The sequence below is a fragment of the Antrostomus carolinensis genome, unplaced genomic scaffold, assembly GCF_000700745.2.
Source record: "Antrostomus carolinensis isolate BGI_N321 unplaced genomic scaffold, ASM70074v2 scaffold179, whole genome shotgun sequence".
Classification (NCBI taxonomy): Eukaryota; Metazoa; Chordata; class Aves; order Caprimulgiformes; family Caprimulgidae; genus Antrostomus; species Antrostomus carolinensis.
In genome coordinates this window covers 42,816-62,545 of record NW_010337581.1, presented here as the reverse complement: position 1 = coordinate 62,545, position 19,730 = coordinate 42,816, and the positions used below count along the sequence as shown (strand labels likewise).

The following is a 19,730-nucleotide window of genomic DNA, read 5'->3' as shown; positions in this document are numbered from 1 at the left end:
CGGATGTATTCACTGACAAGCGTAGGGTCTGAAGGAGTGTGGAAAGATAGGACTGCCCTAGCTTAAAAGAGTTTGCTGTGTTTCAGCTATAACTAAAATTGGTGAATAAAAAATTGTTATGTGTGCACCACCATTATTTGTTTGAATTGAAGCATATTCTGCTGTTTTTAATGTTAGATATTTTTAAGTTAAATCTTCAGTTCAGTTTCTAGGGATTACTGTATTTTTCAGTCCGAGATTGTGTTGGAATAATGTATTTGTTTTGGATTTTGCAGATTGCCTTCATGACCTTGACTCTGTTTCCTATCCGACTCTTTTTTGCTGCTTTTATGATGTTGCTGGCCTGGCCTTTTGCATTCATTGCTTCAATGGGATCTGACGAGCAACAACTTGAAAAGCCCCTCTCCTGGTGGCGAAAGTGAGTTACTGATGTGGTGAAATACTGAGAGGATCATTATTTAGTTCAGCAGTTTGAAATGGAGAATACTGGAAATGCCTTGTATCTGTCCCACAGACCTGCTTTTCTCTTCAAAAGAAAAATGTAAAAAATGTTATTTTAAGACTTTCCTCTGATAGGAAACTAAAAATACCTCAGCTGTTTGATTTACTAGGTGACCCCAGAATAACAGGGAGAAAACCTGATCATCTCTGGCCTCTTATCTTTGAAGAGGATGTAGTGTGAAGCTTCATTGTGACATCCTTCAATTTCAATTATTCCTGTAATGTCAACTTCTTATTATGAAAATTGACACTATGGAATGTGCCCAGATTGCATATTCTAAATTGTTGTTTTAAGCTGCTTCACCCCATTGTTTGCTACCCTGTGATGAAATTACAAAACTTCTCTTGATTCTCCGAGTGCTTGCCCCATGCTTTGGTGCTTATTAATAAGTCTGTGCCTGTTTTGATATTGGAATGCTGATTAAGGTGGAATGCAAGATAAGTGTTCATCCATCCGTGAAAACTGCTCTTTGAGGAGCAAGGAAGGAGGAGTGTATTGCCTCTTTTGTAGAGAACTTTAAAATTAGGAGCTGACACTAGCATGAGGGAAATTGATTGTATTTTGCATCACAGGAGGGAAGGATGTTGAGAACTACAGAGGCATATCACTTTACATTTCATTTGGAAAGATATCAGTGTAATAACTAAAGGAATCATGGACTGCATTCAATTTTGCATACAGTTATTTTGAAGCTTTTTAAATTCTCCCTCCCCCATTTCATCCAGTTTTCAGTGTTGCCCTGCTCTCCAGCCTCCGTTCCCTTGTGTATAACAATTTGTGGTGTTTGGTTTTTGCACTCTGTTGGTTCAAAATAAATGTTTCTCTTTTCAGTTTGAAAAACAAGCAAACAAAACCCCACAAAAAACCCAAAACAAAACACTTCAGGAGATGAGGAAAAGGGAAGAAAGTAAATATTACCAAAGCTCCCAGATGTTTTCTGCAGGCATCTCCATGTTTGAGAATCTCTGCCCAATGTTTTTCTGCTGTTTGTAGAAACCAACGAGTCAGGGTTATTGCATTCTAGCAATATCCTAGTAGCGTTTTTCAGGACTTGGTTTATTAGAGCTTTTTTGGAGTTACTAGAAAGCATTGTTAGATGTTGTATAGAAGAAACTCAACAGTCATAGTCTGAATCAAAAAAAAATTTAGTGATAGAATAAATGCCAATCTTACTGTGATTAAAAAGAATTAATATTCAGGCATGAAATGAAATTGAATGGTGTCTTACCTTGAAAGTGGTCCTAAACCTGCTGAGAAAGAAAAAAGAAAAGGTCTATGCAGTGTTCCCACTCTGTTTAAGCAGCGTATCCTATCTGTACTTCTGTCATGCTTGTAAAGATTTTATGTAACGTTTTTATTATTTTAAAGTATTCCTGTGTCAGCATAACGATTTCTCAACTCTTTACAGGATAGTGGATATTTTGCTGAAAGCAATTATGAGGATGATGTGGCTTGCTGGTGGATTTCACTGGATAAATGTAAAAGGCAGACGGGCATTGCCGGAGGAAGCAGCAATATTAACTGTGGCTCCCCATTCTTCCTACTTTGATGCCATTCCAGTGACTATGACCTTCGCCTCCATTGTGATGAAAGCAGAAAGCAAAGATATTCCTCTTTGGGGAAGTAAGTTGGTAGATACTTTATTTTTCAAGAACGATTAAAAATGTTTACTTAGGAAGTTCACTGGTTGTGTATGAGAAGGCCTGAAACACAAAGAAAATTTTGCTATAAGGTATGATGAGATTTTTTGGGGTTTTTTACTGGTCGATGTTGAAAGTCAACAGAAAAAATTGAGGGGGGATGTTGTTTTTTTCCCTTTCTCCAAAGTTGCATCAATATACAAGGTCAAAACAATCCTACAGAACTCATGCTTAGATTTGACGTGAAATTGAAATATTTTAAGACCCAGCAAATAAAAAAACAAGTTAGGATGGGACTATAGAAGCAAAGGATGAGGCTTCAGAGGAAGTCCACCGAAAATTCTTTCTTGGTGTGAGTCAGGGTGCCATCCCAGACGTGTTTTAGGAATGTTGTGTCCTCTGAATGGTACTCTGCCTTGAGGGAGTGCTGCTAATCCTTCACGCTCAATAATTTTGTTTCAGGTAGAGTGTGAGAGATGAATAAAAGCAGATTGTTATGCACTCAGATTTAGTTATAAGACAGAGAGATGCCCCAAATCTGTAGTGTTTGAATACTGTCTTTGGAATTATCAGTGTAGATTCTCACAATGGCTTGAGAGAGACCTGGGATTTTTTGGTGCAGTTGTGGCAAAAAAATGTGTAAGCCTTTAAGCTTGTAGACTTCTAACTAAAGTCTGTGCAGAAGCATTTTCAGTAAACCCACCGTGTCATGTCTAGGGACCAACAAAGTTCAAAGAATCTTCCTGTGTCTCATTATATAGATCTTAAGGGTAGCATGAAAAGGACAAAAGATTTTGCTTTGGCCTTGGGTAAGGACTTTTTAATTTAAAAGTCTAAACAAAAGCTTTGAGTTCTTTTGCAACTAAGTGGGATCATGCTGTTGATGTTGACATAGTCCTAAAATTTCATTAGACAATGTGGTTTTAAGGATGTGTTCAAAACCAGACGCTGAGATGTGACCACAAATGGTGAGTGGTTACACCTGGAAGCTTTGTGTAGGAAATCTCTTGGTGTAAAGGTCTCTCTGTATCAGATAGAGCTCAGGCCAGAACTGTAGCTGTATCTCAATTTCATTGAATACCTGACTAATAGAGTTTAGTAAAAGTTTGTGGCAGTAAAAAATCTGTGTAAAAATGAATAGATGCTTGAACAAAAAGGGTGTAGATATGTGTTTTTAAAAACAAACATGTACAAACAAGCATAGTGTGAAAACAAAAATAAATTGAACTCCTTTGTCCAGTACTGAAAGAAGATACTGTTGTGAGACTGTATGTTGACACTCCTGTACAGTATGGCTGTATCAAGGCCAACATGGGCTTTATGAGCGGTCCAGCCATGGAAGCCCGGGCAGATTTATCTTCTTTCTTGGCTGTCTCAATTGACTGTTTAATAATTGCCAGCTCTGCAAAATAAAGTAGTCCATGTGGCGCTCTCCTTTACTCCTGGACTGTTTGGAGGACTCGGACTGGATGAAGTAACTCTGGGCCATGTTGTGTTGCTGAAATGTGATGAAACGGCGGAATGGCATTTGGCAGAATGCTCTAATAGGTGCTTAACTACCCCATGTAATAGATTCACTGGGGACTAGTGGGAAAGCAGGAGGAGAATCCATAGGGTTATGGAGGTTGTAGTTACACTGAATGTAGCACAAATAATGCACGTTGACTAGTTCAAACTATTTCCTATATAGATAAATTAGTTTTAAGGTGACTTTTAAAGGATTCAGTTGAAAGTTTAGACTTACTACAATAACTTTTAAAAATTATTCACTTGATTTTTTTCATGTATGAGCAAAACCAGTTACACAAACACAGAAGCCCCAGAAAGCTATATGTAGTATTTTGATGGAATATTACAAGAATGTACAGTGCAGTCAAGTAAATGAGTATTTTGTCCTGTACAACTGTATTTGCTTATGTCATGCAGCCACAAAAATTACGTAGTCCCTTATGAAGTGTTCAGAAAAATACCATGGAAATAAGGCATGGCAAAGGTCGTAACTGGGATTCAGGGTTCAGAACCATTTTTTTTTGTTTTTAGAGGAATACTTTTATATAAGCAACATTAATTGCAGCACTTTGTGTTATTAAAGTAAATAGACCTTAACAGAGAGGTAAGTAATTGCTGTAATGATTACTTTGCCTTAAAATTTAGTAAAAACTTTCCAGTGGAGAGAAGCTGTGATTTTTAAAAAAATTTTTTTTTTTCTATTACTGCTTGAAAGAGGTTTTTTGTGAAGCAGATGGTACTGACTATCCTCTCCTTTGATCTAGTATTTTAATTCCAATGTTATTTACACTTCTTTACATACATACACACAAAAATGTATTTCATGTTGCTGGACCACTGGTATTTCCTCTTGTGCTATCTATGAAAAGGTGGCCGTGTTTTTCTTGGTTTGTGTGGTGAACTGTCAACACGCTAGACATTCATCTAGAACTTATCCCAGGGAGGTCAGAATTGTTTTTTTATGTTCTTCAGTTTTTCTAAATCTTGTAAACTTCTTGTACCGTCTCCAGTGAAGTTTTGGAGCCAACCATTTATAATCCTAACTTTGCTATCTCTCAATGACCATTAACAAGACTCAATTAAGAATCTCCTGGGAAGTCTTGAATAAATTACATTCATTTAACTCTATGAGCAGACTTCAGCAGGTAAAAAATAAAGCAGTAGAGGAAATTTGAAGATAATTTCCAAGGGTGAGGACTTGGGGTGAAGGGTAGATCTTCATCCAGAATATCCAAATATGATATAAATAAGTTGGCTTTTTGATATAATGACAGCGTTTATCAGGACATTGTACGTTGTGTACCCGAGGGATCAGGTGCTTTACCAGACATAAAAAGATTTGATTGCTAACTGGTTACCAAGATTGGTTTTGAAAGTATCTTAATAGGTTTCTAGAGCAACTGCCTGTATTATTGTACCCTTAGTTTGCCAGGCATGGAATATTAAGCTTTTGATCCACTTTTAAGTCCAGATGATCAATGGCCTGTTCTTTATGGGATTGGAAGTATTCCACAAGTGTGTTTGTGTACCAGTGTTTTACTGCTTTCTAACTTGAAGGCAGTTCTCCTGGACCATGAAGTCCAATTTCAGAAGCAGGCTTAAGTCTTGTGACTCTATCAGACAACTTCCTTCTGTTTAGGAAAATGAAAAAAAACCCCAAGCAAAACAAAACCCAACCAAACTACAAAAACCAACACCAACAAAACCCAAATTAAAAAATGCTCTTTTGCTCTGACAGAAGAGTTACAACCTCTTCAGTTAGTGGTCAGTAGTGAAGAAAGTTATGCACTTGGCACACGCACTAGGTTAACAAATTCTGGGGAGGAACTACTTGCACAAATATAAATGAGTTTTCAACAATTATTATAAAAAATCAGTAGCTGCTAAGTAGAGAATGCCAGAGCAGATGGAGCACATCACCACAGTGCTGAAGAAGAACATGTATTTCTGCACAATGGCTTTCCAGAGTTTCGGTAGATTGGAGATGACAAGTTCACTGGACCACTTCACTGTAAAGTGGGTGGCCCAGCGAAGATGACATCTAGGAATCTGTTGCACCTTACATTGGCTGAAGAAGTTAGATCAGTTCATTCATCAGCACAGGTCCTTAAACTTTCCTGGTTTGTCTACTAGACCCCACTTCAAGTCAGGACAAGCTGTTTGCATAAATTCTGGGTAGTTACAGTTCATTGCCTTATTTTTGGCTAGTAAAGCAACCTGGATAAAAGTTACTTTTCATTGCTGAAGTGCTCAGTGCTTCTGCAGAAATACTTCAATAAGAAGGAAAGAGATTTGTCAGTAAATAAAATTTGGTGGGGATTTTGTTGGACAGCTTTTGTGATTCAAACATCTTCTGTGGTCTGAACTCTTAAAAACTAAATTTAATCTTTAAGCAATTTCTCAACATCTGTAACCTCACCCTCTGAAAAAGAGATGAAGGTGGCATTTGTGAAATGAATGATGGGTATACGTTAGCTTAAGTTTATGAAGGCTAAGGAGGTAATTTGTACTTGGCAGAATACAGAAGAGCTATAGAGGAAAGGACAATCATACTGTAGTGTAAAAACAATCAATTCTATTGTGGGTGGTTTTTTCTACATCTAGTAAACTTACGGTTTTTTGTTCAAGCTCATCTTTTAAAAGTGCTTTATAGGACTTTCTTGAGCATCATGACTAAAAGGCAAGAAGTAAGTAATTCACTGGGAAATATTTATGCTGTGGTAACTGGGTATATTTTCGTCTCGGAATTTAAAAATGCCGGTTTCGTCAAACTCAGCTCTGTTATGTGATCTAATCCTCCAGTACTCTACCACAATTGCTTCCCCCCCATCCCAAACCTTCCAGTGCACACAAGGAAGAGAATTGTGGTAGACCCATAGTTCTTCAGTGAGGGCCTCACATTTAAATACTTCTGAGATTCATCAAAACAGTCCTTAAACCCCTTTTGGAAAAACCTGCTGTTAGATGAAGGTGTCACAGATTTCTTCTCTTTATACACGGTAAATCAGTAGCTGTTAAGGTCACCAGCTTCAATGCCAGCATCATACGTACCCTGTGTTGGCATTGTCGCCCGCCTTGAGTACTGAAATGAGCTCCCCAATTTTGAGGAGCATCTTGAAGCTAAAACATACAGCCATGCCCTCATACCGGTATTGCAGGTGTGAGAGCAAACAGCGATCTTTGTGGTATGAAAAGAGTCTTTGTCTCTCAAGAAGTCCTTAAAGGAAATAGGTCACATTTTGAAAGACCAACCCAAGTGCTACAGAATTTACTTCTGTTAAAGCTAAAGAGAACATTGATTATTTACCTCCCACTGCTGACCTCTCCTTGTCCTACAGACTGTGTTTCCTGCCTTTCTCCTTGGAAACAGGGAGAACAACTTTCCCATTAACACTGCCTCTGTACCAGGAATAGGTATCTGTTCTATCAGGTGGTCCATCTGCTAGGTATTTAGTCAAACTTGGAGAAGTTGTTCTTGACACACGTTTAACTTTAGTGGTTGCTTCAGGCTTGGGTCAAAAAAGCTTATATTTCTGTGTATGATTGTTGCTCTAATAAGATACTATTGCTAACTGTACAAATCTCATTAGAGTACCATGACTGCAAATAAGAACAATAGAACTCCAAGTGGAAAAGATCCTAATTTTGTTTGACTTCAGTTTTGTGCATTAATACAGTTTTGTATATTTGTTGTGTGTGAGTTTGAGGTTTTTTCATTTTTAAGGTCTCTGTGTTCCTATACAGAAGAATACATTTTATTCTGGAACATTAACGATTTTCTTCTCTGCCCCATAACCTTCTGGGAAGACTTTTGAGCTCCTTGCATATTTCTTCCCTTATTTTCTCTCCAGAAGAGAGCAGTTTTCATATTAAATATTACTTCTTTAAAAAAGATGTGATTTCAAAACTTTGTCACTGTGTTCATTTGAGTAGGGCAACTCTTAAAAACTAAGCCCAAGGTAGCGCTTTTCAGCCTTTAACCTTCATGTTTTTGTAATCCCTAAATACAGAATTCACAAGAGGGTAACTGCTGTTAGAAAAATAATCTGTATTTTTTCCCATAGTAGGAAAAATCGAGAAGTACTGTAAATGAATATCCCTTTGCAAGTCTACGCGTATTACACAGTCTACCTCCATGTTAGCTGCAAACAAAGCCAGTTGTACCGTCTACAGGCTCCTGTCTCAGTGTATCAGAGGAACATAGGTGATGGGATTTTTGTGTTGTTTGGGGGAGAGGTCAAGTGAAAGCATCAGGTTCCGTGTTCTCTACTTTTGCAGCAGATCTGTCACTCTGATGCTGTTTCTACAGTGGTGAAAATGTAACTACCTCTTAAAAAAAAAAAAAGTGTATGGATACATTTTAAAACAGTATTTAGTGCCACGTTGCCATTCCATTGCTTTTTGTGTTCTCTGACACCTTGTGGACCAGTGGTGATGCTGCCAGTTATAGCTTTATCTACTGTATGGTTGTAACTGTCAAGCATGACTTTTAAATGGTTTGTTACAATACTTCCTTCTATTGTATGTTAAATAGCATTTCATGTCTTGATTTGAAGCAAAGTTTCCTTACCCACATTTGCATGGAAATAGAGGTGAAATACTTCTCCCCCACCCTGTTATCATGAGAAGTTCATTGATACCAATTGTATGTGTTCAGCTCATCAGAAATAAACTTTTTTTTGCTTATGCATCAGCTGGTGCTTGAAATAATTGCATGGGAATTATGGTTCTGAAATTGGTTGGAGCTGCCAAGCAATACTGAATTTTTGCAGCCTCTCTTAAAAATGTCGGCTTCATGCTAGAGCAAGTTTCCTTGGGTTAGCATATCTGTGGCATTCTGGCTGCCCTGCAAGGCAGAGGTTTGATTAATTACTGGCAGTACTGCTTAATTGCAAGCATCTGTTTAAGCAAGCGGAGTAAAGCATGTGTCACCTATCTTCAGGACTACTTGTAATGAGCTGAAGTTGGGGATGAGAGTGACTACATCTCCAAGTAGGACTGACACTGCTAGAGAAAAAGCTGGATTAACGACACTGGTGAAGTCGGTTTTGTGAATTGAGGGGTTGTCTGCCATCGCCTAGTAGCATTTATAATTTAAGGCTGATTTTAATGGAGTGAGAGGAGATGGGCGAGTACATCTTTCATCATATCTGAATACTTGAGCTGTGGTCTTCACTACCTGGTTACATCAGTCTTGGACAGTTAAATAGATGAGCAGAGAAGGTTAAAATAATGTTCTGTTTATTAAGCATGTTGCACGGTTCTGCTTGTGTCTCTTGTCGCTCAGTATGCCAGCTGTCTGAAGCGTTTTCATGCGTGCTGCTTTTTGCTTCCATCCTGCCTTTGCTCTAGTCCTGCCTGTTTCTTGGCTCATATGTTACCTTACAGTACTGCACTCTCCCGACTTCCCTTTATTTTGTCTTGAGGAGACTGGGATGTTTCTCAGCTTCTCTTTACAGACTTTTGGTCCTGCTCCTGACTGTTTCTTGTACAGATTGATTTGGTGCAGCCTTTGAATTTTCATATTCCTTTCTATTTACTGAACACAAAAATATGTGGTGAGATTAAAGGTCTGTATAGCCTCGTGCTTTATTTTCAAAAGTGGTTATGGAAGGAGTGTATAAGGAAAGGCAAGTACGCAGCTAGCTTTCCCTTGGTATGTACTTCTAGCTTCTTAACGATGACTGAGAGTTTCAATTTAACTTAAATTGTTGGACTTAGCCACTAAGAGACTGGTAGTTGGTGTCTTAGGATCTTGAGTTGTTGTTTAATGTTAAAACAAGAATTCTGTCAGCTGTTTAGTCTGATCCCTAAGGAAGTAAGAGTTAATATGATCACCCTGTCTGTTAGGCAAAGATTTGATATGATGAGTTGAAAAAGCAGTGGCTTCACACATATTTGAAAGAAAGCTGATGGTTTAAAAGATAATAAGTTCTGCAAGCTGCATGAAAAATAGTATATGAACTATGAGAAAAGAAATGAACTTGCCTTGCAGCCTATTTTGTATCATATAATTCAATAGGCAGGACAAATCCATAGGAAACCAAGTTTTTCTCTGTTGTTTTTCAGCATACCATAATAGTTTTTCTTTGTGCATGGGTGTGTGGCTGTTTGTGGTGGTGTCCATTTGTAAGGTTGCGGTGTGTTATTTTGGAGCTTATAACATTGCAGTAGCTTGCTTGTGGGAAGGTTGTAGCAGTAAAGCTCACAGGTTGGCACTGCTTGCCTGTCCAGTTCTCAGTTATGGATTACGTTAGTGGTTAGACACTCCAAATTGGCAAGTTATCTATATTCTGATGTTTCTCTCATACTGCCCTAAGTAAATCTATCTGCTTGTTTAATTTAATGTGTTATAAAGAAGACTCTACTTGCATCATATCCTCATATAAGAGCCTCAGAGCTCTGGAATTATCTTTTTCGTTCCTTGGCCTGAAGGAACCTGAATTCCATTGTTTGGGCTTAATGTAAAAGAAACTTCAGTGTGAAGGCTGAGGATGTTTGAGTCTTTTTTGCTTTCTTTTACTTAATAATGTTGTTTTTTGCTATGGAATTGTAATTTGCAGCACTAGAGGAAACTCAGGACTAGCATAGCTAAGAAACAAAATGAAGAGAGTTGTAAAACCAAGTATTATTTCCTTTGCATTTTTTATTGCTTCTTCTGGTTTTTTTTGTTTGTTTGTTTGAGGTTTTTTTTCTGATTTTTATGTATGAATGTTTTGTGCTTTGTTTGGGGTTTTGTTTTGTTTTTTACTGTCCCACAGCAGTAACACCAGCTGGCCCATTACGATCTTTGCTCCCCTAGTGATCATTGTTCTATGGTTGTTGTCTAAGAGGAGGTGTGTAGGAAAAAGTGCAAGAGTATAGTAACTTTTCTCTGATATACTGTCTACTAAACTTCAGCAACTTGTGGGATAAAAGCAGTGTTTCAGAGGCTGGCTGCATGTTTGGGAACTTACCGTGAGGTGTGATGGATCAGCTTCACAGTACCATAGAAGGATTTTGGTGAGTTGCTGGCTAAACTGCCAGTGGGGTAACAACAGAACAAGCAGCTTTTGCTGAGTACAGGGTTGGAATTCCTAACACCGTGTTTTTTCTTCACACTTTAAGCACTGGCTGATCCATTAATGCAGCAAGTCTATCCTTGACAAAAGAAGATTATACAACTAGTGTCAGCAAACGCACCTCGCGGTGGTTGGAAATATGAAAACTGTGTTTTATATTTCTGTTTTAGGCAAATAGAATAGCTAATGCTTTAGTGACTCTTGAACCTTCAAATAAGAATACAAGATACAAAAATGATAAAAAGATATCTGGAGACAACCTGCTTCAACAAAACCATGAAGTAGTATATTTGAAGATGCTTCTCTTGTAGTGCTTTTTGACACTGAAAAAAGAGTTGTATATACTACTTATTATTCTGTAAGTGGGCCTCTATCCTTGTGATAGACATGCATGGAGAGGATATTGCAAATTGATTTCTGATTCTTGCTCATGCTTATTTTATGTCTGACTATGTGTGAGAGGCTGTGCACTGAGCCAGGAAGAAGATGCCTGAGATCTGATTTATCTAGTATGAGGAACAGGCAAACAGGTGACAGCTCAGAAAAATAAGCGTGCTTTAGCTTTTGATGATGCTGATTCCTCAGAAAAGATAACATAATCCATGTATGTAATATCTTTGGTGTACCTTCCGTGGAGCTGAGCTGTCATAGAAGACAAAAGCTCTGAAGACAGTGGCAGTTTGACCCACAGGATGTATTTTGGAAGCACTTGCATAGGGATTTTTTGAGTCAGGGGTGGCTGTAGATTTTGTGATTTTTGTGGTAGGAGGAAATGGTCTATAGACAGACACAGCTGCTTTGTTGCAGAAAACTATGCACAATATGTACAATCATGTTTTAAATTATCTGTGATGTATGTATATTGGTCTATTAAAGGTTGAACAAGTACTAAGTGCCAAAATTGTGAAAATGGATTTCATCACAGGAATTAATGAAAATATTTCAATAAAACTGCAATAATTCAGCTGAATATTTAAGTTTGCAGTGTAATAGAGTAAAGTAGTTATGTACTTGTACCAAAAGTTTTGTCCAGAGGACTACTGATGGGGGAAGGGGGGCGGGGAGGGGGTGGAAATCTGTCAAAGAGGAAATAGAGGCTAGTTTGCCTGGTTTTTGTTTTTCTTCCTCTTCAGCTCTAATCAAATACATCCGGCCAGTGTTTGTATCTCGGTCAGACCAGGATTCTCGCAGGAAAACTGTTGAAGAGATAAAGCGGCGTGCTCAGTCTGATGGTAAATGGCCACAGGTACTGTATGTTACTGCTCTCTGCCAAATGGTATTTGGCATTTCCAGGCTTTGGATATAGAGTTTACTATTTTCCTCATGGGACGCTGTAGATGATTTGTAAGGGGTGGGATTTCACCCTCTCTGTTTCTAGAAGATACAGTGTAAGATTCTTATCTGTATAATACACTAGCTTTTCATTGCAGTGTGTTTCAAGGGGAGGCTGGGTAAGTACATGGGAAGACAGCTCTATTAAGTGATACTAAATGGACAGGCCACAGCAAGTTTAGAAAGTCCTCTAAGAAGAAAATAATCAGGTGCTTAGCAGAATACCTGGTGGAATATTGTGTGTTCTTGCCCTTCTCAGGATTTTGGCAAACTGTCAGTGTTGGAGATACAATAATGGCCAAGACAGCCCAAGCAGTTCAGATGTTCCACTAACTGTAGTACAGCTCTGTTGGATATTGCTAAACTAAGTGGCTCAAGGTTTTTTCTGCACCTGAAATGTGACTATTTATAATGTGCCTTGGAAGAGAGTAATGGGAAGGAAGACATGAACTACCTAAGGTCTCAATTTTCTTGAAGTGTGTGATTATTTTGAAAATTTGAAGCATTCTTCTTGTGAATTTTTGAGATTGATATAGTATGTCTTTCATGGCATTGTTACTACTACAGTGGTTGCGTTCACATACTGGACTACGGAGACATAATAAGCAGTTATAAACAATGTGACAGAAAGGTGATACGTGGCTTTCACATCATGACTGTCATCAATAGATTTCAAAGCACTTTAAATATTCTTACTTGGTGAAACTGAGTTGCAGAGCTGAAGTGATTTCCAGAATATCTATCAAGCTGATCCCAGAATTAGAAATAAAACTAGTAATGTCAATTCTAGTCCATTGTTTTGTCCCTTTATGATATGTATTTATTTTCTTTAAATATCTTGTTCTGTAACTCAACAAAATTTCAGCATTTCTTGGCTTTTTGCTGTCTGAAACTTTTTTTTTTTTTTTTTACAGTCTAACCTCTTCCTCTGAATTCAGTTCAACTTGAGCATTTTCTGCCTTGTTGGAATTCTGTTTAGATATTTTCAGTCTCTATCATTCTGACATCTGTGCATATGCCAAGTAATAAATGCAAAAAGAAAATAACAGCCTTCCTTTTCTTAGCCTGTAAGCAGGTAGCTTGGGAGCAGGAATTTTGTTTTGGTGCAAGACAGAGTATGGTATTTTTACCAGCACTAAAACCTTTTGTGAAAATTCTCTTGTACTCATGAGTGTTTCTGGTCACTGCCAGTATTCCAATTGAATAGATTATTATTGTAGGTCAAGAAAGAGGCAAATTCACAGATAGAGTAAAAACAAAAATAATGCTCAATAAAGAAGTCAAGTAAAGTTCTGGTAAAAATATTTTTCTTTAACTGAACTGTTTTTCTCTGAAAACTTTTTTTACTGTAATAGTTAATGTTAGCTTTGAAAAGATGTGTTTATAAATAAATCCGTATTGAAATAGTTCTTAAAAGTCAACTTTTTTTTTTTTTTTTTGCTTCAAGATAATGATATTCCCAGAGGGCACTTGCACAAACCGATCCTGTCTAATTACATTCAAGCCTGGTAGGTATGATGCTTATTTCTCCACTCTCTACAGAATGTTCTTGTAGCTTCATTTTCTGAAATACCACTTGCATTATAATTTGCTTGGTGTTGCAGAAATCGAGTTAAAAAATCTTGCATTAGGGTGGAATTGAAATAGCAATTTTCTGATGCTAGAAAAGGATTATAGTTCCACTGTTGAGCAAAACATTTTAGCTAATTCAGATTTTTTTTCTTGGCTTCTGAGATGCATATGAGCTGGAAGACTAATGTTTCTTATGGGTTTTTTGTTTGTGGCTGTCTCTTTTTCTTGCCTCCTCCATTTACTACTTGGGGTGTGTTATGCAGCATTTAGACACATTTAAGGTATCGGTCTGTATCTATTTCACTGTGCTGCAGCAGTTGTTGCTGTGCTTTATGTGGTTGATTCCTCTTCACCTCTTCTGTTGAGTTGTGTTCTGGTGAAGATGGCACAAGAATCTTGCCAGTGTGGCACTGTTACAGAGGCTGTAATTTTTTACAGTATTTTTTTTATTTAACATTCACGTTCTAAGCTCTTTCTAGTTAGAATCACCTGTTAGCTTATCAGATTAGCAGAGGGTGTAACACTGAACATTGTTGCAGCTGTAAACTGCAGTTACAGTGGGGAGAAATGCCAGCGCTGCAGTGAACCACCAATGTGTAATGTGAACTTGCCTTTATGATGTAGGTAGGGAGATGGGGAATGAGGAGGCTGCAGTGAGCAAGACAGTTGTGAATGTGTTTTTTGACTCTTCTGGGTTTCTGCCTAGCTCATTCTCTTCTTGTCTTACTATGTGATTTATATTTTGTGTTGCTTACAACTTACCTATCACAATTAGAATATCATGCAGCAAGTCAGCATTATGATTCCTTACACTGAATCATTTGGCTGAAGGAAACTCAGTATTGTCTCCTGAACAAACATTCAAAAAGCTTTTCTTCCTTACCTCTTCAGATTCGTGAGTGGTGCTTAGGAAAACATCTACTTCTTTTGCTTTTTACTTTCCCTCTCTCTCTCTCTCTCTCTCTCTCCACCTCAATCCTGGCCATACTTTGAAAACCAGCCTGAACCCATCGTTAAAGCCCTGATTTCCTGCTCTTCCTCTGTGCCATAGACATTCCAGGCACCATATAATTTCTGCCTCAAATCCCCGCTCTCTCTTCCTCTCCTCTGATCTAGTACATGCTGCTTTCTGCTGCTTGACTGTCTCACTTTTCCTACTGGAACCTGCTTCTGTATCCAAACCTGCCAGAAATCCTTTGCCTCAAAATTTCACACTTAGATGTTGCATCTTTAAATAACTGCTTTCAGGATGCCTTTCCCTGTTTTACTGATGTGACCTACACTGCTTGCTCTTACTTCACAATTTTTTTTGGTTTTGTGTTTGGGCAAGCTTAGTCCAGTTTTGTTTAAATGGTGGTGTTGTCATATGCCACTCAAATTTTGTCATCTTTCAAAAGTTGCTTAGGCTGTTTTTCTCAGAGACTGAATAGAAAGTACCAGTGGGCCAAGAAACAAATCTGCAGGGTCCCATTCAGACAACCTTCATTTAAAGATGTTTATACTCCATTAACAGTTACTTCTTTTATATCTGGGCAGTTATTCTGTAAAGCAAATGTAATGCTAAGAATAGAGTATACTTCCATCATTCAGTTCTTAATTTTAATCAAAATATTAGGCAGAACTTAGGGAATTGCTATAGATAACATAGTTTGAGTTAAGCTGTCTTTAATAATTGTTTTCATGAGAAAAAGATGTTTAGAGAAATCTTGAGCAAGATAGTTAGCATGCTTACCCAATCTTTGTGCTAAAACCAAGAAAACGATTAGCAAATAACATTTCTAGATCTTGTGCTACTTATCAGAACTGTAATTTTCATATGAAGTGATGCTTCTGTACAATAGTTCTAGTTCAATACTTTATAACTATTAGATTTTCCATAGCTACAGAATAGAAGTTATGTTAATTCTGTTATTTCAGAGATTATAAATTTCCTATAAATTGATGTTTCTTAGCTAAAACTAAAGCTTCTCTTGCCTAAGAAAGCTTAGGTTCTTCACTGTTAACCGCAGGCAATATATTGACTTAACTATTATACACCTACTTATATTCTTTTAGTCATTTATCAAGCTGAATTTGGTACTGTTTTTTGGCTTATATACATGACAATTTATTTAACTGCTAGAGGATAATTTAATAATATAAGCAAGTGTTCGTAATTATTTTTCTGCTGAAAAGGTGGGTATGCATTGTCATTCTCCAGTGCTTGCTTTTTAGATTACTTTTGAGGTTACTTTTGAGGTTACTTTCGGATCTTTTTTCACTATTAACTAATTCCTATGCATATCAACCCATTGATTGCGTAGTTTTTTTTCTTTGCTGCAATAAATTTCTTCTGTACCAAAATGCACTGTAACGTGATTACATTGTATGTGCCTTCTAGGAGCATTTATTCCTGGAGTTCCTGTACAGCCAGTGGTTTTACGTTATCCAAACAAACTGGTAAGTTCAACTCTGAAGTTGTAGTTGGAAATATGGGGCATTTTCCTCTAAATACATTGGCACTCAGGTTTAGTAATTTGCAAAGCATTAGTAAATGCTTCTTGGCTAAGTTTGTATTCCTTAAGCCTCTAGCTATATAAATAGTCTAAACTGAGACAGTTTATATGTTTCTGCTTTTATGAGTTTACTCCTAAAACAGTCCTCTGAAAGTTATTCAGTTGTTACAAGAAGTACTGTACAAATGTCAATTTCTGTTTAGGATCTGTGTTTCCATGTACTTCCTGTTAGTACAGTGTGTGCTGGAGAGTTTCCTTAATATTGTTTATTGCTGGAAGGCGCTTCTGCACCTCCTGCCTGTGAGGATGTTGGGCACAAATTAACGCAAATAGCTAAATGATAATAGAATAATGTGTTGAGGACCCCCAGCACCTCTATAAGGTATCTTGTTGTCAGTGTTTTACATTTGCTGTGCACTTGACTAAGGAATGCTAGACACTAGCTAATTTGGAGTAGGCCTTCAAGATAAATCAGATTCAGGTAAAATGCAAATTATAGTTTTTATTTACAATGTCTAAATTAAACAATTTTTACCAGTGCTTGGAAAGATATACACAAACAAATTAAGACAAAGCTCACTTCATCTACTTCAAGATAAAGCTTACAGGAAAGCAGAGGGATTTATTTTTTTATTATTATTATTCAGTTTAACTGATGTAGATACTTTCCTGTCCTACTGCAGCTAGAATCCTGTCTGTCTGCATTCCTTGGTTAATTAGAAGATGCTTCCTACTGAACTTTGCTAGCTTTTATACTTGAAGTTTCTTTTTGAGACCTCTGGGGCTGTTTCCAGGTCTGCTCTGTCCCCTTCTAAAGTGGAAGTTACTTAGGGGAGGGTGGGAGGAGTGTCAGAAGTAAAATAAGGACTACCTTGCCTCTAGGCTGATGCATGTCATGTCAGAAGATCTCATGTCATCTCTGACTAGCCCGTTAACAAGCCCTCGACCTAAGGAAGGATTTTGTTTCCTCTTGGTACCTGAGTGCTTATCTTTTATAAGTGCTTCCATCCATTGTTCTTCTGTCAATTAGCAGGTTGATAGAAAGTTAATCTACACAGACCACCATTTACTCTTGACTGAAACAAGGTGTGATGGCAGTCAAGTAGTTTGCAGTAACCATCTAAAAAATCGTCTTTGCTAATGCTGTGACAAGTATAGCAGCCTGTTATGTTTGCATAGTATTAAGTGCATTGTAGCAGCTTGCCTGTGAATTTTCATTACATAATTGTTTTATTTTCAGGAAGAAAAATCCTTTTCTAAAAATATTTATTACTGCAAAATGCTGTAAAAGACTGTAAATATTTATATAGATATCCATCGGAGTTGACCTGAATCTGTGTATGACACTTTTTCCTACTACTTTTGATTGCTGTAAAACACTCAGTTTTCAGTGCCTTACTGAATCATTTAGCTGCCTAAGGTCTACTTCCACTGAGCATTAATGAAGGGGGGATAATTGTTACTACCATTTGATTTTTAGATTAGCTTGGGCTGCAGAAGATTGTGGCAAAGTTAGGATGAGGAGAGGAAGGAGTATGAATGTGATATGTGAAGGTGAGGTTTGTTATGATTAGAATGCAGTTAAGAGTTAGATACCAAGTAAGAACAACACAGTAGGGAGAGAGCATTGTTTTTCATACACTAAGACGGCATATCTAGCAAACTTTGACTGTCTCTGGCTTCCTATTTGGTGTCTTGTTTGACCACTGCATATTATAAATTTAAGTTTAGAAAGGTTAGCCAGTGAATTCCATATATGCATTGTGTGTAGTCACCCCACTGCTTGTAGCTTGAACTACCTGCTCTGATCTACCTTCAGAGCTCCGAGTTCCACAGTACAGTTGAGAACAGTCTTGGACTTGAGTGGATCTGACTCTTGGGAGGCTTTTTGAGATCAGAGCCTGTGGTGAAGGTCATGGCACATGTGATCATATAAACTCTCTAAAAATGATTTTGGATAGTAGCATAGAACTGAACTGGAACATTTTTAGTAAGTTGATAGAAATATCTTTCTGATCTCTCAGAAACCTGAATTTTACAAGTCCTCTTGTCTTTCCATTAATGACTTCCCCTTTTTTTGTCCCAGTTGGTCAGAACAGTAGCTTGGAACTAATTTTCAGGTTTTTGGATTCTTACTTCTATGTTTAAATCTTGTCTCCAAGTACTGCAGGTTTTTCCTTTGCTGTTTCTTAGTCTTACACTTAAAAATGTGTTGACCTTTATTGTCGTATTCTTTCTTGTCACCTGTTATAGACTCCTTTCCAGGTTTCTGTTCCCCTTTTGCTATTTGCATCTTGTTCACTTCTTTCAGTGCTATTTGTCCTCTCTTAGTGTTTCGCACACTGTTCATCTCAGCTATCTAAAAGTGCTGCTGGTCTTGCCTAAGAGTAAATTTGTGGAGTTTGATGTCTTATAATGTACCTTTTGACCCTTGGATCAGGCAGGTGAATGTATGCTTTCTGTGAGTAAAGGCAACTGGAAAAATACTGTTTGAGATAAGACATAAGGTCTTACTTGTCCTACTGCTTTATGTCAGTTGAGCAGACTTCCTTTCAGTCATCTCCTCAAGTTCCAAACACTTCACAAGTGTTACAGAGTGTTCAAGTCTATTGTTGGGAAGTCCAGGTAAAGTGTAGGGACGCTTGAGTGACACCCTGTTGAGTAGGGTGGGTTAGCAAAATACACATAGACTGTGTGTATCAAGGAATATCAGCTTACAGTAAATACATTTCTTTTCCAGGGCTAACAGCATTTGCAGAATCCCTGGATCTTTAAATGTTTTATGAATATAGATATTCTGTGTTTAAGAGATGGATTACTGGGTATTTCCTAGCTGCATAAAAGATAGGCTGGTTTCTTTTGGGGCTAAGAACTTTTGCAAAGAGGGCATTGAGGTATTCTTGGAAACCTTTTAGTCGTATGTCATCAGTGGTGCTATCTATAGTGTAACAAAAGTTTAAAATACAATAATTAATTGCAATTATAATGCTTCTTTCTTAGGATACAATCACCTGGACATGGCGAGGGCCAGGAGCGTAAGTGGTTTATATTTTGTTGCTTGTATCATGATTGCTTTCCTTCATTAATTTTTATTTATATGACTTACAGGGATGTATAGTCAAGTAGTAATTGCTGGTTATTGTATTATTCTTTGGGATTAATTTCTGTCTTTTATCTGTTATTTCCTAATTATGATAATCCAGGTATAAACAGTACACTTCTGCTGCTATGAGTTTGGTGGTTTGCAGAATGGATTTTAAGATTTTATTCCACATTTTTATTTGGTTTTTTAACCATTACATAAATTAAAATAACTTGCTTCTGTTTTATGTATTTTATTGTCTGCAAATTGATTTGGTGTGTTTCTGTATAAAATATGTGCAGGTACTGTTTGAAGTTGGTCTAGTCCCCCAGAAACAGTCAGCCCACTCAGGGAATTGGAGATAATATTTCCATTATCTTGCCTGAATGTAACTTCAATTTTTTTTAAAAAACAAAATGTTGTTCTAAAGGTTCCTTAGCAAATTCATGTAATGTAAAATACTAATTGAAGCAGTTCTTACTTCTTTAAATTTTTTTTAGCCTTATTTTTAGCCTTTAGTTGTTCTAAAATGTTTAG

At 37.3% G+C, this 19,730-nt stretch overlaps 1 protein-coding gene across 1 annotated transcript in view; it reads left to right on the top strand.

Moving 5' to 3' along the window:
- Positions 1-281: 281 nt before the first annotated feature.
- LPCAT1 (lysophosphatidylcholine acyltransferase 1) overlaps positions 282-19,730 on the top strand; it is a 51,387-nt gene continuing 31,938 nt past the window's right edge. The window contains exons 1-6 of the mRNA XM_010175202.2: positions 282-418; positions 1,911-2,125; positions 11,846-11,958; positions 13,492-13,552; positions 15,997-16,055; positions 19,112-19,146. Of these exons, the coding sequence (XP_010173504.1) occupies positions 285-418; positions 1,911-2,125; positions 11,846-11,958; positions 13,492-13,552; positions 15,997-16,055; positions 19,112-19,146 (617 nt within the window). The 5' untranslated portion in view covers positions 282-284. The remainder of the gene's footprint in view (positions 419-1,910; positions 2,126-11,845; positions 11,959-13,491; positions 13,553-15,996; positions 16,056-19,111; positions 19,147-19,730) is intronic.